General features: G+C 40.2%; 1 protein-coding gene across 2 annotated transcripts in view; it reads left to right on the top strand.

The window, feature by feature from the left end:
- Nucleotides 1-21,200, top strand: part of LOC139548189 (zinc finger protein ZFP2-like) — a 249,135-nt gene extending 227,935 nt beyond the window's left edge. For both annotated transcript variants that reach the window (XM_071357686.1, XM_071357696.1), the window contains exon 2: nucleotides 18,251-21,200. In XM_071357686.1, coding sequence (XP_071213787.1) covers nucleotides 18,251-19,545 — 1,295 coding nt within the window. In that variant the 3' untranslated portion in view covers nucleotides 19,546-21,200. The remainder of the gene's footprint in view (nucleotides 1-18,250) is intronic.
- The last annotated feature ends 4,844 nt before the right edge of the window (nucleotides 21,201-26,044 follow it).

Raw genomic sequence — 26,044 nt, 5'->3', positions numbered from 1 at the left:
CACACAGAGCTATTTTCCTTTATTTGTTGTTAGGTAAAGTTATGGGTCAATTTGGCAAACAGTGTACAAACCCTCATTGTTAGGCTGATGATAAAGCCAAAGAGCATTTAACTGGTTGAAGTGTTTTTTTAAAGTACAAAGCGGTTGATTTGCGATGATGACACAAACATTATATTCAGCAGGACATTCAAACGAGCCTTACAATTATAATCCAAAGTTGTGTGAAATGCACTCCCCTGAGTTTTCCCCCATTCACATTCAGAATACACTGTGAAAAACTAAAATCTTTGTTCACCATTTTTGCTCCAGGCAGATATACTACATCCATAACTAGTGGTTTCCTCATTACCAGATATACTACATCCATAACTAGTGGTTTCCTCATTACCAGATATACTACATCCATAACTAGTGGTTTCCTCATTACCAGATATACTACATCCATAACTAGTGGTTTCCTCATTACCAGATATACTACATCCATAACTAGTGGTTTCCTCATTACCATATATACTACATCCATAACTAGTGGTTTCCTCATTACCAGATATACTACATCCATAACTAGTGGTTTCCTCATTACTAGATATACTACATCCATAACTAGTGGTTTCCTCATTACCAGATATGCTACATCCATAACTAGCGGTTTCCTCATTAGCAGATATACTACATCCATAACTAGTGGTTTCCTCATTAGCAGATATACTACATCCATAACTAGTGGTTTCCTCATTACCAGATATACTACATCCATAACTAGTGGTTTCCTCATTAGCAGATATACTACATCCATAACTAGTGGTTTCCTCATTACCAGATATGCTACATCCATAACTAGCGGTTTCATCATTAGCAGATATTCTACATCCATAACTAGTCGTTTCCTCATTACCAGATATACTACATCCATAACTAGTGGTTTCCTCATTACCAGATATACTACATCCATAACTAGTGGTTTCCTCATTAGCAGATATACTACATCCATAACTAGTGGTTTCCTCATTAGCAGATATACTACATCCATAACTAGCGGTTTCCTCATTAGCAGATATACTACATCCATAACTAGTGGTTTCCTCATTAGCAGATATACTACATCCATAACTAGCGGTTTCCTCATTAGCAGATATACTACATCCATAACTAGTGGTTTCCTCATTACCAGATATACTACATCCATAACTAGTGGTTTCCTCATTACCAGATATACTACATCCATAACTAGTGGTTTCCTCATTACCAGATATACTACATCCATAACTAGTGGTTTCCTCATTACCAGATATACTACATCCATAACTAGTGGTTTCCTCATTACCAGATATACTACATCCATAACTAGTGGTTTCCTCATTACCAGATATACTACATCCATTGCTATCAGTTTCCTCATTATCAGGGAGGAGTTTCTACAATCAAATTGTGCTTTGCCCTCATGCCGCAATTCTAGCAAACACAGAAGGGGACCTGTATTGGAGACCAAAAGTTGTCTGGCACACTGCTTAGAGTTTCAACAACATGAATAACTTATTTCAAGTCTACAATCTTAGATGTTACTACTAATGTGAAAACAAGACAATATATGACTATTCTTGCTCCTTTTAAGACAAATGTCAAATAATCATTACATTCATTACAGGCATCAATTGTTGTACAACATCATGGCTATGCTGTTGGCATCACTTTTACAGTGGATTGTGAGCATTTATCCATCTGTCTGACTTTGTTGTTCACACAGGAGAGAGACGGGACTATCATGGATCCTCTGGGGAGCCTCAACAAACTCATGATGCTGACAGGGCAGAGAAGAGTCTCTCCACATCAGAACACGTCAATAAACACCTGCGGAGATCCACAAGGAAGAGATCTCACTGCTGCTCTGATTGTGGGAAATGTTTAAAATCTTCATCAGAACTTAAAATCCACCTGAGAACACACACGTTAGAGAAACCTTACTGCTGCTCTGACTGTGGGAAGAGTTTTACTCTGTCAACCCGTCTGATATCACACCAAAGAACACACACAAGAGCGAAACCTTATAGCTGTGATCAATGTGGGAAGAGTTTTCCTCTGGTACTCAACCTGGTATCACACCAGAGAAAACACACAGGAAAGAAATTGCATAGCTGTGATGAATGTGGGAAGAGTTTTACTCATTCATCTCTGACTAGACACCAGAGAACACACACAGGAGAGAAACCCCATAGCTGTAATCAATGTGACAAGAGATACTCTAATAAAATATCTCTGATTAAACATCAGAAAATACATGGAGTTGTTTCATGATATCAATGAAATAATGTCACAATGTAGAATGTTTTAACATTGTAGTAGGAGTATTTTAATGATGTCACAATGTAGAATGTTTTAACATTGTAGTAGGAGTATTTTAATGATGTCACAATGTAGAATGTTTTAACATTGTAGTAGGAGAATTTTAATGATGTCACAATGTAGAATGTTTAAACATTGTAGTAGGAGAATTTTAATAATGTCACAATGTAGAATGTTTTAACATTGTAGTAGGAGTATTTTAATGACGTCACAATGTAGAATGTTTTAACATTGTAGTAGGAGTATTTTAATGACGTCACAATGTAGAATGTTTTAACATTGTAGTAGGAGTATTTTAATGACGTCACAATGTAGAATGTTTTAACATTGTAGTAGGAGTATTTTAATGACGTCACAATGTAGAATGTTTTAACATTGTAGTAGGAGTATTTTAATGACGTCACAATGTAGAATGTTTTAACATTGTAGTAGGAGTATTTTAATGACGTCACAATGTAGAATGTTTTAACATTGTAGTAGGAGTATTTTAATGACGTCACAATGTGGAATGTTTTAACATTGTAGTAGGAGTATTTTAATGATGTCACAATGTGGAATGTTTTAACATTGTAGTAGGAGTATTTTAATGATGTCACAATGTGGAATGTTTTAACATTGTAGTAGGAGTATTTTAATGATGTCACAATGTGGAATGTTTTAACATTGTAGTAGGAGTATTTTAATGATGTCACAATGTGGAATGTTTTAACATTGTAGTAGGAGTATTTTAATGATGTCACAATGTGGAATGTTTTAACATTGTAGTAGGAGTATTTTAATGATGTCACAATGTGGAATGTTTTAACATTGTAGTAGGAGTATTTTAATGATGTCACAATGTGGAATGTTTTAACATTGTAGTAGGAGTATTTTAATGATGTCACAATGTGGAATGTTTTAACATTGTAGTAGGAGTATTTTAATAATGTCACAATGTGGAATGTTTTAACATTGTAGTAGGAGTATTTTAATGATGTCACAATGTGGAATGTTTTAACATTGTAGTAGGAGTATTTTAATGATGTCACAATGTGGAATGTTTTAACATTGTAGTAGGAGTATTTTAATGATGTCACAATGTGGAATGTTTTAACATTGTAGTAGGAGTATTTTAATGATGTCACAATGTGGAATGTTTTAACATTGTAGTAGGAGTATTTTAATGATGTCACAATGTGGAATGTTTTAACATTGTAGTAGGAGTATTTTAATGATGTCACAATGTGGAATGTTTTAACATTGTAGTAGGAGTATTTTAATGATGTCACAATGTGGAATGTTTTAACATTGTAGTAGGAGTATTTTAATGATGTCACAATGTGGAATGTTTTAACATTGTAGTAGGAGTATTTTAATGATGTCACAATGTGGAATGTTTTAACATTGTAGTAGGAGTATTTTAATGATGTCACAATGTGGAATGTTTTAACATTGTAGTAGGAGTATTTTAATGATGTCACAATGTGGAATGTTTTAACATTGTAGTAGGAGTATTTTAATGATGTCACAATGTGGAATGTTTTAACATTGTAGTAGGAGTATTTTAATGATGTCACAATGTGGAATGTTTTAACATTGTAGTAGGAGTATTTTAATGATGTCACAATGTGGAATGTTTTAACATTGTAGTAGGAGTATTTTAATGATGTCACAATGTGGAATGTTTTAACATTGTAGTAGGAGTATTTTAATGATGTCACAATGTGGAATGTTTTAACATTGTAGTAGGAGTATTTTAATGATGTCACAATGTGGAATGTTTTAACATTGTAGTAGGAGTATTTTAATGATGTCACAATGTGGAATGTTTTAACATTGTAGTAGGGGTATTTTAATGATGTCACAATGTGGAATGTTTTAACATTGTAGTAGGGGTATTTTAATGATGTCACAATGTGGAATGTTTTAACATTGTAGTAGGGGTATTTTAATGATGTCACAATGTGGAATGTTTTAACATTGTAGTAGGGGTATTTTAATGATGTCACAATGTGGAATGTTTTAACATTGTAGTAGGGGTATTTTAATGATGTCACAATGTGGAATGTTTTAACATTGTAGTAGGGGTATTTTAATGATGTCACAATGTAGAATGTTTTAACATTGTAGTAGGGGTATTTTAATGATGTCACAATGTAGAATGTTTTAACATTGTAGTAGGGGTATTGTAATGATGTCACAATGTAGAAGCCTAAATGTTTGTCCCCTGTTCTATTGATTTCAACATGATATGGATATTAGCCTCAGGGGGAAAATCCAGGCTCTGAAATGGAAGAGTACTATTTATGAGATTTAACAAAAAGTGACTAACACAAAAAGAGCTGTGTTACACTTACCATGTTGATGACCCACTTGAATCAAAATGCAACACTTCAAAATGTAGCGATCTATTTTCTACAAATTGTCCTCTAATCAGGGATGTACACATTATTCCCAGATGTGGTTTTTGAGCTGTTAGTTTTAACAGGACGTGCAACCTCCTGTCGCACAAAAGATTTCAACATGATATTGATGAGTTATGACAAATGTGTTGCGTTCCTTTGTTTAGCGACCCCTAAATTTAAATGCATCACTCCAATATGTAGCTGACTGTCTTCTGCAGGTTGTCCTCTAACCAGTGAGGTGAAAGATATCTCCCAGTGTAGTAGTGTAGTATATTCTAGAATTCATCCATGATGTCATAATGATAGTTATATATAATATATCTCCCAGTGTAGTAGTGTAGTATATTCTAGAATTCATCCATGATGTCATAATGATAGTTATATATAATATATCTCCCAGTGTAGTAGTGTAGTATATTCTAGAATTCATCCATGATGTCATAATGATAGTTATGTATATCTCCCATTTCCATGTGTTTTTTTGTTGTTAGTTTCAACAGCACGTACAACCTGATTTCCCCCCTAATCGATATCAGTGATTTATTGCTACTTGTCAAAACAACAGTGTTTCTGGTGCTTGTGCAGTTTATAAGGAGCTTGTTTAAAAAATACAAGTAATATGATTATTGTGGCAGTTTGTGTATATAGCACATTTTATGTTTAGGTTTTCAATATATCACAAACTGTTTCTGCATATTGGTTATTGATTTGGACACGTTAAAACTGTGTTTTGACAGTGAGCTATCCCACCTAGCAAAATGTAATTGAAAAGTCGTTGAAAATAAGACTATGCAACCAAATATTTAATATTTACATTTCATGTAACATTTAGTAATGAAAATTATTCATGCAACCAACTGACAGTTTTTGGGTACAATTATATTGACATTGTTGCCCTGCTTTTAGAATATCAGGGTTCATTCTCAGATGTGCCAACCCAAATGTACTAGAGCATGACATTGGGGACTGGGCCCCGATCCAACAACATGCCTATCTAGTGAACCCTGAAAAGAGAGAGAAGCTCCGCAGTGAGGTGGAAAGTTACTACGGATATTGCAGGAGTTTCCTCTTGAAATCAGACGTGTCGGTGGTGAGAACAACCTGGTTGCTGATTGTCTCAAGGGGGGCAGTCAAAATGTGTTGTGTTTTGCGTTTAGCCAATGCATTGCCATGGATCACAGTTTATTTTTACTGCACGTTTTTCCGTATTTGATTTGAGTTTTGTTTGGGCTCGTTCCAAGGGGACGAGAGTTCTAGAAGCGAGTGAGTTTTAGGAAGACGAGAGTTCTAGAGGCTATAGAAAGAAAAATCTTTGTGGGAATATAAAAAATAAATATTGTTTTTAATTGTTGTTTGGCAGTAGACAGACACCATGTTTATATTGGTGACGGTGAAGCATTGTAGTTGATTATAATGAGAAATGGAAGTTGTTTTCTGTTGTTGGTGAGCAAACTCTTAAGGTGTTAGTTAGTCTTTGGTTTTTCCATTTATGTTTTGAGGTTGGACTTTAGCACGTATAGCTCGTTAGCACGTAGGGCGCATTGATTGGTGTTATCTCGTTAGTCAGTATGTGTTACACCTGTACTGGCTTGTCCATCTCGTTAGTGGGAAGGTGTTTCACCTGAGCTGGTCCAGGTTCTATTTAAGAGTGTCTGGCCCAGTGCTCCGGTTGTCTTGATAGATGTGGAGAGGCCACACCTTTAGTTGCTCCACCTTTTTGGTTTGCTTCCTGTCTTTAAATTTGGTGTGGGTTTTTCTTTTGTTTGCCTCTTCTTCGGCAGATTTAGTGGGTCTCATGGTTGGTGTCTTTTAGGTCCCAGTTGTTGTTACAAGTCAACTTTCAGTGGACACCCCCATAGTGTCTTTGAGAACCCCTCCTAAAAAACAAGCTTATATTTTGGGTTGGATATTGCATCCAATTAGTGTTTAAATCAATGGCATTTCCTTAGAATGTTCATTGGTCTTTCAGTTGTTAATCTTCTGTTTTTTTTATCCTGTTATTTTTGTGTACTAAATATTTCTGTTTATTTGTTTTCTCCTGTGAAGCCATTGTGTTGCATCCATGTCTGAAATGTGCTGTATAAATAAAGCTTGATTAAAGTATGAAATAAAGTATGAAAAACAGTATCAATCCCACTTTTTAAGCCTGCTGAAGGCGTGGTAAACACCACCCCCGGCTCTACCAGGGGCTTGAGGTGGTCTCCCACAGCTCTGCTGGTGGAGTGGTAAACACCACCCCCGGCTCTACCAGGGGCTTGAGGTGGTCTCCCACAGCTCTGCTTATGTCATGTTCTGTGGCCTTGCCGTTCCATTTCTTGACTGCCCCTGCAACACAGAAACACATTTAGTCATATTATATAAAACACTCAAAGTAATGGATATGGAGCATCTATGGACTCAGTTACACCTGGCACCTAAATGTGACTTCTGTCATCTGATCACTCCAAGCTGAATTAGGTTCAGATCTACCAGGATGGGCCTTTGACAGTCTGGACACAGTCAGGTCACCACATATAAATTAGCAATGTAAAGAGATGGGTGAATGAGTGGGGAAAAGTACATTCTATACAAATGACCTTCATAATAACAATCAACTAATGTGTGTGCCTGAGGGGAAATTAACTTTCCTACTGACAAAATGGTTGAGAAATTACACCAAAACCAGTGGACAATTTGCACTGCTGCTGAAAAACATCACAGCATGATGTTGCCATGACCACCGCTTCACCAGGATGGTACCGATTTTCTCCAGACATGACACATGACATTCAGGCCAAAGAGTTGGTTTAATCAGACCAGAGAATCTTGTTTCTCATGGTTAGAGTCCTTTAGGTGCCTTTTGGCAAACTCCAAGCGGGCTGTCATGTGCCTTTTACTGAGGAGTAGCTTCCGTCTGGTCTCTACCATAAAGGCCTGATTGTTGGAGTGCTGCAGAGATGATTGTCCTTCTGGAAGGTTCTCCCATCTCCACAGAGGAACACTGGAGCTCTGTCAGAGTGACCATCGAGTTTTTGGTCACCTCCTTGACCAAGGCCCTTCTCCCCCGATTTCTCCGTTTGGCCGGGCGGCCAGCTCTAGGAAGAGTAATGGTGGTTCCTAACTTATTCCATTTAAGAATGAGGGCGGACACTGTGTTCTTGGGGACCTTCAATGCTGCATACATTTTTTGGTACCTTTTCTCCAGATCTGTGCCTCAACACATTCTTGTCTCAGAGCTCTACGGACAATTCCTTTGACCTCATGGCTTGGTTTTTGCTCTGACGTGTCGTGGCAGAATCAGATTTAGCTAGGTAACATAGATAAGATGTTATTTTCATCATATGCTTGTGAGATACTTGTCATTAGAATCTTCTGAGCTAGGGATTAGTAACTTGGGGCCAGAGAGGGGAGAGGTCAGGCTTGTCTTCATAAGTCAATGTATATGTTAAACCATGTGGTGCAAAGTAGAATATCAGAAGGGGAGGAGGACAGAATGGAACGTTGTTTTCTTATGGGAACGTTGTTTTCTTATGGGAACGTGTCTGTAACTATTCCTAAACCATGTGACGGGATGGAGTTATTAATTGGGGAACCAGTTAGTTATCTCATACAATGTCTGTACGCCAGTCACTCCCTACTTTTCTCATAGGGGGAAGGAGTTTGGCAGTGTTTGGAACCATTGTATTTCCCCTCTGAGGTTGCCCTTATCTTGACCTAGTATTTGACCTAAGAGGCTCATTGTCTGATTTTGAGTTTGTCCAGGTTTGGGAGTATCTAGAAATGACAATTGATATATGCCATTGGATGAGGTAATGTTTTGGTAGACAGTGAAGTATCGAGCATGAGATTTAAACCTTGTCTTGGGAGATCTGTATACCATGCACTGTATGCACTGTATACCACTGGCAGAGTTTTCTATCATGTCAACAGAGAAACCTAGATTCAAATACTTACATGTGTGTGTATTGGGTATATGTTGTGAAATTGTTAGATATTACTTGTTAGATATTACTGCACTGTCGGAGCTAGAACCACAAGCATTTCACTACACCTACAATAACATCTGCTAAACACGTGTATGTGACCAATAAAATGTGATTTGATTTTGATTTGAAATAAATGTCCTATTTATCAAAGGTGCTTTTGGCTGGGGTCAAAATGACTCCAAAGGATTTGAATTTGTTAAAAGTCCATTTTGATACAGAAACACTAAACCATGATTTAGATGTATTAACAACCATTTGATTGTGGGTGTAAACGCTTGTTTTAAATTCTCACTCATTAAAAACGAATCAATCAACACATGCTTCTCTTTGAACGACTTATAAAGTTTATTAAATAAACTTTTGGTTCCTCAACTGCGTTGCCCACTGCAGTCAGCAGGTGGCGATGTGCGTCTTTAGGTTCAGGCGATGCTGCCAGTGTGACGTATAATCTAGTGGACGGGACGCTTCTTCAACGACAACAGCTAGTCAGACACCTCGGTAGCTTTCTAGCAAACATAGCTACAACATTCACCCGCTTTACACTGTTTTGGTGTATATTAGTCGCTGTGTATTAAACACACTTCTGTCTTATGTACTTGTTGGCCCATTTAATTATATATTTACGTTGTTTGTCAGCTAGCTGGTTTGCTAAGTTAGCTTTGAACTAGGCTAGTCGCTAATGCTAGCTAGCTAACATTTCCGACCATGAGTTCACTAAGCTACTCTCCTCCTGCTACAGAAGAGGGGGTCTGCTGGACGGAGAAAGAAGCTCTCGTTAAAGAGAAAGAGGAGGAGGAAGAGAAGGATGTTACAATACAAATACAAGTAGAGGGTGAGGTTGTTACCCTGAAAGAAGAAGAGAAAGACGTTACAGGGAAAGAAGAAGAAGACGCGTTCAGAGTGAAAGAGGAGGAAGATGTTACAGTAAAAGAAGAAGAGGAAGAGAAAGAGGAGGATGCAGTTTTTGGAGTGAAAGAGGAGGAGGAGGAGATGACTGTCACATTGAAGGAGGAGAAGGAAGAAGAGGAGGTTGGAGATCTGTTTAACACCAGTAAGTACCGTCTCTGCAGTTGTTGAACCAATATGCAGTAAATGGGTTTTACACTGTAATGTTGTTCTGTAGGAATGGCTGAAGCTACACTGTAACGTGTAGAACATCAAGAGTGGACCATCAACAAAACGTTAACAATTGATCAAATGCATCCAATGACAATGCCTGAAATACTGTAGTCCTCAATATCTCCTATTAGATTAGCCCAATATGTAGTCTTAAAGGGGCAATCAGCAGTTGTTACATCCATTTGGGGACTTATACATTAATGATATGTACCCATCTGTTTCTTTAAGAATTCACTTATGAATGCCTCATGAGGTTAGTTCAACTGTCATACCCCATCAGAACCCAAAATATAAGCTTAATATGCTTTTTACCGAAACAGGAAGGGAGTACGCTTTGTTATTGTGTCTACTGCTGATTGCTGCCCCCGTTACTCCTCAAGGTTCAAGGACTGTATGTTATTTTCAGAGGTAGACTGGTTCTGGCAGGTAAAATAGTCAAATAATGACCGGTTGCATCTCCACCTGGTATGGCAACTGCTCGGCATCTGACCGTAAGGCGCTACAGAGGGTAGTGCGAACGGCCCAGTACATCACTGGGGCCAAGCTTCCTGCCATCCAGGACCTATATAATAGGCGGTGTCAGAGGAAAGCCCACAAAATTGCCAGAGACTCCAGTCACCCAAGTCATAGACTGTTTTCTCTGCTACCGCACGGCAAGTTGTACCGGAGCTCCAAGTCTAGAACCAAAAGCCTCCTCAACAGCTTCTACCTCCAAGCCATAAGACTGCTGAACAATTCGGGAAATCACCACCGGACAATTTACATTGACCCCACCCCCCTCCATTTTGTGCACTGCTGCTACTCGCTGGTTGTTTGTTACCTATGCATAGTCACTACACTCCCCTACCTTCCTGTACAGATTACCTCAACTAGCCTGTAACCCCGCACACTGACTCGGTACCAGTGCCCCCTGTATATAGCCTCCACACTGACTCAGTACCAGTGCCCCCTGTATTTAGCCTCCACACTGACTCAGTACCGGTGCCCCCTGTATATAACCTCCACACTGACTCAGTACCGGTGCCCCCTGTATATAGCCTCCACACTGACTCAGTACCGGTGCCCCCTGTATATTGCCTCCACACTGACTCAGTACCGGTGCCCCCTGTATATAGCCTCCACACTGACTCAGTACCGGTGCCCCCTGTATATAGCCTCCACACTGACTCGGTACCAGTGCCCCCTGTATATAGCCTCCACACTGACTCGGTACCGATGCCCCCTGTATATAGCCTCCACACTGACTCACTACCGGTGCCCCCTGTATATAGCCTCCACACTGACTCGGTACCAGTGCCCCCTGTATATAGCCTCCACACTGACTCGGTACCGATGCCCCCTGTATATTGCCTCCACACTGACTCAGTACCGGTGCCCCCTGTATATAGCCTCCACACTGACTCAGTACCGGTGCCCCCTGTATATAGCCTCCACACTGACTCGGTACCAGTGCCCCCTGTATATAGCCTCCACACTGACTCGGTACCGATGCCCCCTGTATATAGCCTCCACACTGACTCACTACCGGTGCCCCCTGTATATAGCCTCCACACTGACTCGGTACCAGTGCCCCCTGTATATAGCCTCCACACTGACTCAGTACCGGTGCCCCCTGTATATAGCCTCCACACTGACTTGGTACCAGTGCCCCCTGTATATAGCCTCCACACTGACTTGGTACCGATGCCCCCTGTATATAGCCTCCACACTGACTCAGTACCGGTGCCCCCTGTATATAGCCTCCACACTGACTCGGTACCAGTGCCCCCTGTATATAGCCTCCACACTGACTCGGTACCGATGCCCCCTGTATATAGCCTCCACACTGACTCAGTACCGGTGCCCCCTGTATATAACCTCCACACTGACTCGGTACCGGTGCCCCCTGTATATTGCCTCCACACTGACTCGGTACCGGTGCCCCCTGTATATTGCCTCCACACTGACTCAGTACCGGTGCCCCCTGTATAAAGCCTCCACACTGACTCAGTACCGGTGCCCCCTGTATATAACCTCCACACTGACTCAGTACCGGTGCCCCCTGTATATAGCCTCCACACTGACTCAGTACCGGTGCCCCCTGTATATAACCTCCACACTGACTCAGTACCGGTGCCCCCTGTATATAGCCTCCACACTGACTCCGTACCGGTGCCCCCTGTATATAGCCTCCACACTGACTCAGTACCGGTGCCCCCTGTATATAGCCTCCACACTGACTCAGTACCGGTGCCCCCTGTATATAGCCTCCACACTGACTCAGTACCGGTGCCCCCTGTATATAGCCTCCACACTGACTCGGTACCGGTGCCCCCTGTATATAGCCTCCACACTGACTCGTACCGGTGCCCCCTGTATATAGCCTCCACACTGACTCAGTACCGGTGCCCCCTGTATATAGCCTCCACACTGACTCAGTACCAGTGCCCCCTGTATATAGCCTCCACACTGACTCGGTACCGGTGCCCCCTGTATATAGCCTCCACACTGACTCGGTACCGGTGCCCCCTGTATATAGCCTCCACACTGACTCGGTACCGGTGCCCCCTGTATATAGCCTCCACATTGACTCAGTACCGGTACCCCCTGTATATAACCTCCACACTGACTCGGTACCGGTGCCCCCTGTATATAGCCTCCACACTGACTCAGTACCGGTACCCCCTGTATATAACCTCCACACTGACTCGGTACCGGTGCCCCCTGTATATAACCTCGTTATTGTTATTCTCATTGTGTTACTTTTTATTATTACTTTTTATTTTAGTCTAGTTGGTAAACGTTTTTCTTCTTCTTGAACTGCACTGTTGGTTAAGGGCTTGTAAGTAAAGCATTTCACTGTAAAGTCTAAGTTCGTGTCTTGACGGATTTGTAAAAAAACGGTTTGTCATAAAACACTATATATATTTTTTTAAATGTTGCTGACACCCCTCCCCAGAGGTGTCTCATTATTGGGATTCATTGCTGATTCCTACCTGTAGCTCACTATGAGGTGTCTAGTGATACAGGTTAAAGGTCCTGTTGGAGATTGGTGGTTGGTAGCGGAGTCGAGGGAACAAGCAGGGTTGGACAGGGCCATGTTATTATCCCACACACAGTCTCTGTGGTTCATATGAACCCCATTCCTGGGAATTCGTTTTGATTACAAATCGCCCCTGTCTGTTACCACAGAAGGGTTCCGTCTGTCCCATTCCCAGCTAGGTTACGAGGCGCTTTGTCACCAGTACCTATGACTGGTTGATAGGGGAAACCTCCATGCTTATTATAGAAAAAAGTAATTAGGAAACGTTTTTAGTAAACTGAAATAAATTAACAAACCTGTTTGAAGAATGAAAACTATTCCAAAACTATCTTTGACTCCAAAACTAAAATAGCCTAAAATAATAACCAGCATGAATTATGTTCAGTTTGAATAATTTATATCTTAACTTTGGGCAAAAATATAATATTTTTTATGTGGTTTTAAAGCTTCTGAACCTGGTGGCTGGTAAATGCTGCCATGGGATGGCAATGTTTCAAATAGACCTAGCTTGTGTATCACTATCACCTGCTATCACCAGAAATACTTTAAGAAATGAGGATATTGGAGACTCCTTTCAATTTGTATTAACAGCTTAAAGAAAAGAACATTGGCATTAATTACCCTCCGTGAACAAGAAGCACAACAATACAAATATTTTCAGAGATAATTAGAGATATTTAACTTGTTCTCTGTAATATCGTATAGCTTTGCAATCGTACCATTACGTACTTTCAAGGAAAATAGGCATGTATCTCGACTTATACCCTGACTTTAAAAAGATTAGATTTTAGATAGATTTTTTGGTTAGATTTTCATGAGAAATAGCTTAGGAACTGCGTGTCACAGCATGACAATGTAAGCGCGATTGGTCGACTGTCTCTTGGACGGGCGTTATATACGCTTTGACATTTTCTGGTATAGTTTTTATTTGAAAACGTTTTGTTTACTTGCCTGCCTATTGAATTTGGAATGTACTGTACTGTTCATCTCTGAAACTCACTGAGATAATTCCTTTGATCCAGCAGTAGCAATACAGGGAAATAACATCTACAGAAAAGACAGGAATGCTTATGGGGGAGGTGTTGCTGTATACAGTGTATTCGGGAAAGTATTCAGACCCCTTGACTTTTTACACTTTTTGTTACTTTAAAGCCTTATTCTAAAATTGATTAAAAATTTGATTTTCCTCTTTCATTTAGCTAATTTATTTGGCACACCTGCATTTGGGGAGTTTTTCCCATCCTTCTCTGCAGATCCTCTCAAGCTCTGTCAGGTTGGATGGGGAACATCACTGCACAGCTATTTTCAGGTCTCTCCAGAGATGTTAGATCGGGCTCAAGTCCGGGCTCTGGCTATGTCACTCAAGGACATTCAGAAACTTCTACCGAAGCCACTCCTGCGTTGTCTTGGCTGTGTGCTTAAGGTCGTTGTCCTATTGGATGGTGAACCTTTGCCCCAGTCTGAGGTCCTGAGCACTCTGGAGCAGGTCTTTCATCAAGGATCTCTCTGCACTTTGCTCCGTTAATATTTCCCTCCATCCTGACTAGTCTCCCAGTCCCTGCTGCTGAAAAACATCCCCACAGCATGATGCTGCCACCACCATGCTTCACCGTAGGGATGGTGCCAGGTTTCCTCCAGACGTGACTCTTGGCATTCAGGCCAAAGAGTTCCATCTTGGTTTCATCAGACCAGAGAATCTTGTTTCTCATGGTCTGAGAGTCGTTAAGGTGCCTTTTGTCAAACTCCAAGTGGTCTGTCATGTGCCTTTTACTGAGGAGTGGTTTCCATCTGGCCACTATCCCAGAAATGTCTGATTGGTGGAGTGCTGCAGAGATGGTTGTCCTTCTGGAAGGTTCTCACATCTCCACAGAGGAACTTTGCAGCTCTGTCAGAGTGACCATCAGGTTTTTGGTCACCTCCCTGACCAAGGCCCTTCTCCCCCAATCGCTCAGTTTGGCCGGGTGACCAGCTCTAGGAAGATTATTCAATTTAAGAATGATGGAGGCCACTGTGTTCTTGGGAACCTTTCCCCAGATCTATGCCTCGACACACTCCTGTCTTGGAGCTCTACGGACAATTCCTTCGACCTCATTGTTTGTTTTTTTCTCTGACATGCTCTGTCAACTCTGGGACCTTATATAGACAGGTGTGTGCCTTCCAAATCATATCCAATCAATTGAATTTACCACAGGTGGACTCTGAACAAGTTGTAGATACATCTCAAGGATGATTAATGGAAACAAGATGCACCTGAAAGCAATTTCGAGTCTCATAGCAAAGGGTCTGAATACTTATGTAAATAAGGTATTTCTGTTTATTATCTGTTGTCATTATGGGCTATTGATGACACCCCTCTGAAACAAGATAGCCTAACCATCAGAAAAAAACTAAGTATTTTAGTATTTTTTATTTTTTACCTGTTTTCACATTTGTGTTAATTATTGAGGATTCTATTGTGTGTAGATGAATGAGGATTCTATTGTTTGTAGATTAATGGTTGGTTTCTCAAATGACTGCCTCACCTGGTTCACCAACTACTTCTCTGATAGAGTTCAGTGTGTCAAATCGGAGGGCCTGTTGTCCGGACCTTTGGCAGTCTCTATGGGGGTGCCACAGGGTTAAATTCTCGGGCTATTCTGTATACATCTGGCCCTTCTTTGGACACTGTGTTAACAAACCTCCAAACGAGCTTCAATGCCATACAACACTCCTTCTGTGGCCTCCAACTGCTCTTAAATGCAAGTAAAACTAAATGCATGCACTTTAACCGATCGCTGCCCGCATCCGCACCCCCGACTAGCATCACTACTCTGGACGGTTCTGACTTAGAATGGCTGGCCCTTCGCTACATATTCATCGCCAAACCTACTGGCTCCAGGTCATCTATAAGTCTTTGCTAGGGAAAGCTCCCCCTTAACTCAGCTCACTGGTCACCATAGCAACACCCACCCATAGCACGCGCTCCAGGAAGTATATCTCACTGGTCATCCCCAAAGCCAACACCTCTTTGGCCGCCTTTCCTTCCAGTTCTCTGCTGCCAATGACTGGAACGAATTGCAAAAATCGCTGAAGTTTGAGACTTATATCTCCCTCACTAACTTTAAGCATCAGCTATCTGACCAGCTTACCGATCGCTGCAGCTGTACACAGCCCATCTGTAAATAGCCCATCCAACTGCCTACCTCCCCATGTTTTTATTTACTTTTTTTGTTCGTTTGCACACCAGTATTTCTACTTGTCATCATCTGCATATCTATCACTCCAGTGTTAATTTGTTAAATAAAGGTGAAATAAAATATTAATAATAAATATCGTATTCAGAATTTCAGAGATCATTGCTAGAAAGCCATTTTCAAGTCTTTCCATAGATTTTAAAGACGATTTAAGTCCAAACTGTAACTAGGCCACTCAGGAACATTCAATGTCATCTTGGTAAGGTCCTCCAGCGTCGATTTGGCCTTGTGGTTTAGGTTATTGTCCTGTTAGTACAGTTTTTTGTATTCAGATCTCTGAAATGCACTCTAACTACGTAACATTTAGTTTCCTTATATTATGCTGGGATAACAGTTTTCATGGGCACAGAAATCCTAAATAATTTTCAGAGTTTGCTAAATCCAATGGTTCTAACTGAGAGTCACCTTAACTTTATTGACAACACCCAAATGGATACTGTCATTAATGTGGTTCTTCAATAATTACACATAATTCTTAATACTGTAGCTGTTTAGTTACAGTCACATGTTCAACTATCATCAGCTGATCCAGGAAATCATTTTCTGAATGACAGTCACATGACAAACATCACGACATGCAACAACAACCAAAGTGCTTCTTCATTCATTACTCTGGTAAAGACAGTTATGCCGTGCTCCACGTTGGATCCAACATCCCTAACATATTGATGTTTATAATGTTATTGTCTGTTTGATTTACAGTAGGGCCTCGTTAGTCTGTTTGCACACAGAGATACTTAGCTCATAATGTGTAGAGAACTGTTCCTTGATGGATCGGCTGTTGTACAACACACAGAGCTATTTTCCTTTATTCAGGACATTTAGAATGACATCACATTACAGAGTAGCCTAGTGGGATTATTCACAAAATTATCTAGTGATCAGATTATGAAATGTCTTTATTTGTTCTTATTTGAAGTTATAGGTCCTACAGTAGGTCTATGTTGTTGTTAGGTGAAGTTATGGGTCCTACAGTAGGTCTATGTTATTGTTAGGTGAAGTTATGGGTCCTACAGTAGGTCTATGTTATTGTTAGGTGAAGTTATGGGTCCTACAGTAGGTCTATGTTATTGTTAGGTGAAGTTATGGGTCCTACAGTAGGTCTGTGTTGTTGTTAGGTGAAGTTATGGGTCCTACAGTAGGTCTATGTTGTTGTTAGGTGAAGTTATGGGTCCTACAGTAGGTCTATGTTATTGTTAGGTGAAGTTATGGGTCCTACAGTAGGTCTATGTTGTTGTTAGGTGAAGTTATGGGTTCTACAGTACGTCTCTGTTGTTGTTAGGTGAAGTTATGGGTCCTACAGTAGGTCTATGTTGTTGTTAGGTGAAGTTATGGGTCCTACAGTAGGTCTATGTTGTTGTTAGGTGAAGTTATGGGTCCTACAGTAGGTCTATGTTGTTGTTATGGGTCCTAGAGTACACTATGTATGTCATGCAATAACAACCAAAGTGCTTCTTCGTTCATTACAGGTATATTTGTTGTTAGGTGAAGTTATGGGCCAATTTGGCAAACAGTGTACAAACCCGCATTGTCAGGCTGATGGACAAGCCAAAGAGCATTTTACTGGTTGAAGTGTTTTTTAAATACAAACCGGTTGATTTGCGATGATGACACAAACATTATATTAAGCAGGACATTCAAACGAGCCTAACAATTATAATCCAAAGTAGTGTGAAATGTACTCATAAGCTTCCTGGACATGGCGGTTACTCCCCTGAGTTTTCCCCCATTCACATTCAGAATACAATGTGAAGAACTAAAATCTTTGCTCACCATTTTTGTTCCAGGCAGATATACTACATCCGTAACTAGCGGTTTCCTCATTAGCAGGGAGGAGTTTCTGCAATCAAATTGTATGGGCATCGCCCTCGTGCCGAAATTTTATTAAACACAGAAAGGGGCCTATATTGGAGACCAAAAGTCGTCTGGCACACTGCTTAGAGTTTCAACAACATGAATAACTTATTTCTAGCCTACAATCATCGATGTTACTACTAATGTGAAAACAAGACAAAATATGATTATTGTTGCTCATTTTAAGACCATTGTCAAATAACTTTAACATTCATTACAGACGTCAATTGTTGTACAACATCCTTTATTTTTATGCTTTTGGCATCACCTTTTACAATGGATTTCCGCTGTTGTGGGCCTTTAATCATCTGTCTGACTTTGTTGTTCACACAGGAGAGATACGGGACTATCGTGGATCCTCTGGGGAGCCTCAACAACCTCATGATGCTGAAGAGGCAGAGAAGAGTCTCTCCAGATCAGAACACCTCAAGAAACACCTGCAGAGACCCACAGGGAAGAGAACTCAATGCTGCTCTGACTGTGGGAAGAGATTCACCTCATTAGGCATTAAAATTAATCAGAGAACACACACAGGAGAGAAATATTTTAGCTGTGTTAAATGTGGGAAGAGTTTTGGGCAATCTGGCCATCTGACAGTGCACCAGAGAATACACGCAGGAGAGAAACCTTATAGCTGTGGTCAATGTGGGAAGAGTTTTGGGCAATCTGGCCATCTGACAGTGCACCAGAGAATACACACAGGAGAGAAACCTTATAGCTGTGATCAATGTGGGAAGAGTTTTGGTCAATCTGGAGAGCTGACAGTGCACCAGAGAACACACACAGGAGAGAAACCTTATAGCTGTGATCAATGTGAGAAGAGTTTTACTTCATCAAGCCATCTGACTGTACACCAGAGAACACACACAGGAGAGAAACCTTATAGCTGTGATCAATGTGGGAAGAGTTTTGGTCAATCTGTAGAGCTGACAGTGCACCAGAGAACACACACAGGAGAGAAACCTTACAGCTGTGATCAATGTGGGAAGAGATGTTCTACATCTGGCAATCTGACTATACACCAGAGAATACACACAGGAGAGAAACCTTACAGCTGTGATCAATGTGGGAAGAGATTTTCTACATCTGGCAATCTGACTATACACCAGAGAATACACACAGGAGAGAAATCTTATAGCTGTGGTCAATGTGGGAAGAGTTTTATTCGATCTGGAGAGCTGACAGTGCACCAGAGAACACACACAGGAGAGAAACCTTACAGCTGTGGTCAATGTGGGAAGAGATGTTCTACATCTGGCACTCTGACTATACACCAGAGAATACACACAGGAGAGAAACCTTATAGCTGTGGTCAATGTGGGAAGAGTTTTATTCGATCTGGAGAGCTGACAGTGCACCAGAGAACACACACAGGAGAGAAACCTTACAGCTGTGGTCAATGTGGGAAGAGATGTTCTACATCTGGCACTCTGACTATACACCAGAGAATACACACAGGAGAGAAACCTTATAGCTGTGGTCAATGTGAGAAGAGTTTTCGTCAAGCTGGAGAGCTGACAGTGCACCAGAAAACACACACAGGAGAGAAACCTTACAGCTGTGATCAGTGTGACAAGAGATACTCTGATAAAAGATCTCTGATCAAACATCAGAAAATACATACATGAAGGAGTACATGAAGGAGTTGTTTCATGATATCAATGAATTAATGTCACAATGTAGAATGTTTTTAACAATGTAGTAGGAGTATTTTAAGGAATTTCACAATGTAGAACCCTAAACGTTTGCCCCATTCAATTGATTTCAGTCTTAGGAAAAATCCAGGCTCTTGAAAGAGTACTATTTATGTGATTTAACAAAAAAGTGACTAACACAAAAAGAGCTGTGTTACACTTACCATGTTGGTGACCCTCTTGAATCAAAATGCAACACCTCAAAATGTAGCTAGCTGTTTTCTACAAATTGTCCTCTAACCAGTGGTGTACACATTACTCCCAGATTCCATGTGGTTTTTGAGCTGTTAGTTTTAACAGGACGTGCAACCTCATCTCCCTCCTCTGCACAATTGATTTCAACATGATATCGTTGAGTGATGACAAATAAGTGTTTGCGTTCCTTTGTTTAGTGACCCCTATATTTAAATGCATCACTCCAAAATGTAGCTGACTGTCTTCTACAGGTTGTCTTCTAACCAGTGAGGTTAAAGATATCTCCCATTTCCATGTGTTTTTTTAGTTGTGTTAGTTTCAACAGCACATACAACCTGATGTCCCCCCTAATTGAATTCATTGATTTATTGCTACTTGTCAAAACAACAGTGTGTCTGGTGCTTGTGCAGTTTATAAGGAGCTTGTTTATATAAATACAAGTAATATGATAATTGTGGCAGATGTTTGTGTATATAGTACATTTTACGTTTAGGTTTTCAATTTATCACAAACTGTTTCTGCATTTGGACTATTGATTTGGACACGTTTAAACTGTGACATTGGGGATATCCCACCTAGTAAAATGTCGTTGAAAATAAGACTATGCCGACGTACAATATAAGTTTGGTTTTAGTTGAAAGTTGAAAATATTATTTTTTAAATTTCAACATACTTGCAGCTTATACACATGGACGCAGTATAATAAATCGGTCTATAATCAATTTTATTAACAATCCTAATAAATTGAGCCATAAATGTAGGATATATTTGTTGTTGACTTTAGCACGTATAGCTCGTCAGCAATAAGGACGCACTGATTGGTGTCACCTCGTTAGTCAGTATGTGTTACACCTGTGCTGGCTTGTCCGTCTCATTAGTGCGAAGGTGTTTCAACTGAGCTGGTCCAGGTTCTATTTAAGAGTGTCTGGCCCAGTGCTCCAGTTGTCTTGATAGATGTGGAGAGTCAACACCTTTAGTTGCTCCACCTTTTTGGTTTTCTTACTGTCTTTAAGTTTGGTGTGTGTTTTTCTTTTGTTTGCCTCTTCTTGGGCAGATTTAGTGGGTCTCATGGTGGGTGTCTTTTAGGTCCCAGTTGTTGTTACTAGTCAACTTTCAGTGGACACCCCCATAGTGTCTTTCAGAACCCCTCCTAAAAAACAAGCTTATATTTTGGGTTGGGTTGGATATAGCATCATATTTTTTATATTTTAATCAATGGCATTTCCTTGCTATGTTCATTAGTCTTTCAGTTGTTATTCTTCTGTGTTTTATCCTCTTATGGTTGTTGTGTACTAAATATTTCATTTTTTTTCTTAGTTTTTTCCTGTGAAGCCATTGTGTTGCATCCATGTCTGACATGTGCTGTATAAATAAAGCTTGATTTGAAAATATTGCATTTGATTTGAAAAAAATAAATATCAACAGACTCTTGGTCTTAATATGAAAAACAGTATCAATCCCACTTTTCCAGCTTGTTGAAGGTGTGGTGGAGTGGTAAACACCACCCCCGGCTCTACCAGGGGCTTGAGGTGGTGTCCCACAGCTCTGCTGGTGGAGTGGTAAACACCACCCCCGGCTCTACCAGGGGCTTGAGGTGGTCTCCCACAGCTCTGCTGGTGGAGTGGTAAACACCACCCCCGGCTCTACCAGGGGCTTGAGGTGGTCTCCCACAGCTCTGCTTGTGTCATGTTCTGTGGCCTTGCTGTTCCATTTCTTGACTGCCCCTGCAACACAGAAAGAAACACATTTAGTCATATTATATAAAACACTCAAAGTAATGGATATGGAGCATCTATGGTCTCAGTTACACCTGGCACCTAAATGTGATTTCTGTCATCCGATCACACTAAGCTCCATTAGGTTCAGATCTAACAGGATGAGCCTTTGACGCAGTCAGGCCACCAAATATGCATGAGCAATGTAAAGAGATGTGGGGGAAAGTACATTCTACACAAATTACCTTCATAATATTAAAGAACAAATGTGTGTGCCTGAGGGGAAGTTAACTTTCATACAGCCAAAAGGGGTGAGAAATTGCACCAGTATCAGTGGACAATTTGCACCAATGTAAATTAACATGGATGATGGAACATATTCCCTTTTGCTGACGTGATGAACCACTAAGGGGACATAAATATTTACCATCTAAACCATGTGTGACCTCTCACCTCCGGCTGTAGAAGTGTTCTTCCTAACCAGTCCCTCAACAGCTCTCTGACTGAGCTCCACCCTCACTGGGTCTTCAGAGGAGAGGAAGGCTGAGGAGGGATGGAAGGATGAATGGATCAGTCAGTCAATAAAGTGTAGAGCTGTTGTCTATGCTGTCAGACAAAACCACTATTTTAGTAGTGAGGGTAAGGTTAGGGTTTAGGGTAGGGATGTCCCAAGGATCCCGGATAGCATTGATCATTGTGCATTCTTCTGTCTCTTTTACATAGCAGGTGATGGGTTCTGACTTCTGAAATTGAAAATATGAAATATCCTTATTATGTGAAATTGAATGAAACAATAATGTATGTTGATGCTAATATGATGTACAATATTCCATAATGTTTCTATATGATAACAATACCGTAATATATTTAATATGCCATATACTATTTTTTAACAGTTTCACTAATACATTTTTATTAACTTAATTATTATGATTCAACATCAGTTCACCGTCTCACCTCATACTGTATTGGAGCAGCAGCAGCTGACTGCCCGGTTCAACATCAGTTCACCGTCTCACCTCATACTGTATTGGAGCAGCAGCAGCTGACTGCCCGGTTCAACGTCAGTTCACCGTCTCACCTCATACCGTATTGGAGCAGCAGCAGCTGACTGCCCAGTTCAACATCAGTTCACCGTCTCACCTCATACTGTATTGGAGCAGCAGCAGCTGACTTGATCGTTGATACTAATCATCATGTTTGAATCTGAGAGTAAATCGAGCCGACTACAACTCTAAAAATGAAGGGTTCAACTGGAGTTGTCCTCAGATCCCCTAAGAACCGTAGGGTTCTTGGTCAATGAAAAACAGCCCCAAAAGGTTCTTCAAAGAACTTGTTAGAAGGTGGGTTCATCGAGGAACCTCCGTTGTTGCTGGACTTCTTCCGGGAACTTCGCAATTACAACTGAAAACGATGGTGGCAAGTTTGGATGGGACAACAGTTAATAAGGTTAAGTTGGGTTGATGTTTGGCTCTGAATATGTCTAGAAATAATTTATATAATAATATAACATACTAATAATGAATAACGAAGACAATAATGGTTTTCTGTGAATATCTTCCATAACGTTACTATAGTTAATTACCGTAAATATTAGAAAGCCGGGTTTAACCGTCGGCGTTGTATGAGCTACAGTACAGTACCGTTATCTAGCTAGCTAACGTTATGTCCTAATTAGGCAGAACTAGGTTTGGATTATTTCCTGAACTATATTCTTTCCCATATATTGTATATCGTTTCCATAAAGCCAACATGGCTTTACACTCATTAACGTAAGTTTCCAATCTAGAGCAGTTCTCACTTTTGTGATAATGAACTAGCTAACGTTAACTAACTAACTAAGGACGGTGACCTGTCCAGACGAGATGTTACAACGAACTGAATCGTCAATGGAGGTCTTCCTCTTTATATAGACTGCTACAGCATGCAATACTATTAACTCACAAGGGGGCATAACGTTACATGTACAACACTGTCCCATTTTGGAAACGTTACATGTACGCCCCCTTGTGGAGGGAAATTAATATCTTAGATGGTAGCTGTAGATGGGATTCAAATGCATAATGGTATTAATACAGTGTCAAGACTACCTATTTTGTATAAATGCCCTTCAGAATCCAAACACAGTATTGCCACGCAGCAAAATGTTGCGTATAATCTTTCAAGTCAGTCTGATAAAATATTGAACAATTTGTGAACAAAGATATCATGAAATGTGATATTAGGCCTGTATGGCAGTACTGTTACTGTATGGCAGTACTGTATTGGCTAGTGCTTTCTCCAATATGTTCTTCTATTTTACATTACATTGTATGTCGATGCCATTTATCTTTCAATATTTATTTAATATATATATGTTTTAATGCTTGTAAGACTATTCTTTGACACATTTTCTCTTCCTTTGAAACTCTTATAGGACAGAACATGGACACAATGCAATTGTTATCAAGAAGAAGGTACAGATCTGTTGTAGGACAGCTGCATTTGAAGTGTACATTTAACCTACATAGCAGTCAATACAAACTGACATCTATTAGCATACAAATGTGTGCAAATGATCAGTTCAGATCTTCTCAGAAATGAATCAAGTCCATGGAATGGATATAGACAAAAAGAGAATTCAAGGACTATCAGAGGTCGAGAGGCGAGGCAGGGGTGAGGACATCATCCTGCTATTTTGACAGTCCCTGAAGGACAATACAGAAGAGGTATTTGCTCTTATTCCTTCCCTTTCTCTGATGTATTTTGTAATAAAATTAGCAAGTGTAGTAAGATCATTGCTTTACTTTACTAGGACTGGAGACCCCAGCAGTGATTCTGCTCTTGTCCAACCTCTTCAATGAGGACCCGAGTGGCCTTTATGTCCGTGACAAGGTATGCCTATGCACCAATCATCTGTTTCTTCATAAACATAGGTGTACATACTTATATAAAACTACAGCTGAACATTTATGTTCTTTGTTAATTGTATGTGTATTAATCTTTTCTTACTTTTGTTGACACAGATTTCACGGCTCTTCACTCCTTTACTGCACATCGGTGGAAATCCATTTCACCATGAGAGTAAAATCCCGCTGGCCTTTGATGGGGAGAACATCCACGCCCTCGAGGACGTCCCCATGGGACTTGGGGCTCTGCTAGGGCTGTATTTTTTATTTTCCTTCAATTTCCCCAAAAATGTCAGAAAAACGCTTATGTTGTTAAGTTACTGTGTTCTGGGGATAAGAGAAGTTGGGGTGAAGTTACCAGGGCCGGTCATAAAGATGGCAAACTTCCTAACATAACTAAGTGGATACGATATACACACTAAAGCTGAAAAATCTGTATTTAGCATCAAGTCTACAATATTGTTAGTTTACCTATGATTCATTTTTTATGTATGTTGTTTTATTGTACATCATTATTTTATATATTTTAAATGTCATGAAAAGCACTATACAAAGTAAATGTATTATTTATTATGGTCTGACATGTTTGCAGAAATGTTGCAATTTTGTAATGTGTTTTATTTGGTAAATTGTTTTGTAAATATTAATTCACATTTGTGGTGCCACTAAAAAAACAATTAATTAATTAAATCAATATTGTCAATATTATTATTAAAATATGTTTTTATAATGGAGGGAGGGTGGACAGGGAGTTAAAAAAAATGAACCCCAAAAGGTTCTTTGGAGGAGCCATGATAAAGGATACTCCAGGAACCTTTACTTTTTAGAGTATATATTGATAAAAGTCACCTTGTCCGAGAGACATTTACATAGTTATACACAACCCAATTTGGGATGACTATTTTAGGGCAAAATAGCGGCCACAACAGACAGACCTGATATCGCCTATAATTCGACGTCCTTGGACGTCATGTGCTGAGTGGGTATGACCAAATGATTCTATTTAGCTGCACTTTGTATTACATTTTTACACTATAATAAATGTTTCTGATGCCACATAGCCCGTTTTCAAAGGGAGTGGTTGGTTTTTCCGTGCAGTCGCTATTTAGCTTTTTGTCTGAAAGTATTTTCTTTACTGCGATACCAACTCCAGTCAGCAGATGGCGATGTGCGTCTTTCAGGTGATTCTGCCACTGTGACGTATAATCTAGTGGACGGGACGCTTCTTCAACATCAACAGTTAGTCAGCCACCTTGGTTCACTAACTTTATGGAAAAAGGTTTAATTAATAAATCTAGCAACTCCTCTCATACTGGGAATAATTACAGGTGCACCTTACTAGATTATACTATATCATACATGGTCTTAACTAGTAAACACAGATTCTAGTTTTCATCCAGTTCACATAGATAGCTGGCTTGGCCCTCTTCACACCTCCAAGGTGTACCCTCACCCCTCACACAGGAATAATCACTCAGAGCCTATTGCCTCAGCCCTTTTCACACCTCCAAGGTGCCCCCCTCACAGAGGAATACACACTCAGAGCCTACGAGGCTTTTATAAAAACTCTGCTGGTTTCACTCACCTTTTTCTTTTTTTTAAACTACGTTTGAGATGTGGTATCCACTCGGTTCG

Source organism: Salvelinus alpinus, chromosome 2 (assembly GCF_045679555.1).
Source record: "Salvelinus alpinus chromosome 2, SLU_Salpinus.1, whole genome shotgun sequence".
Taxonomy (NCBI): Eukaryota; Metazoa; Chordata; class Actinopteri; order Salmoniformes; family Salmonidae; genus Salvelinus; species Salvelinus alpinus.
The sequence above is the reverse complement of the archived record's forward strand: the minus strand, read 5'-3'. Positions and strand labels throughout refer to the sequence as shown.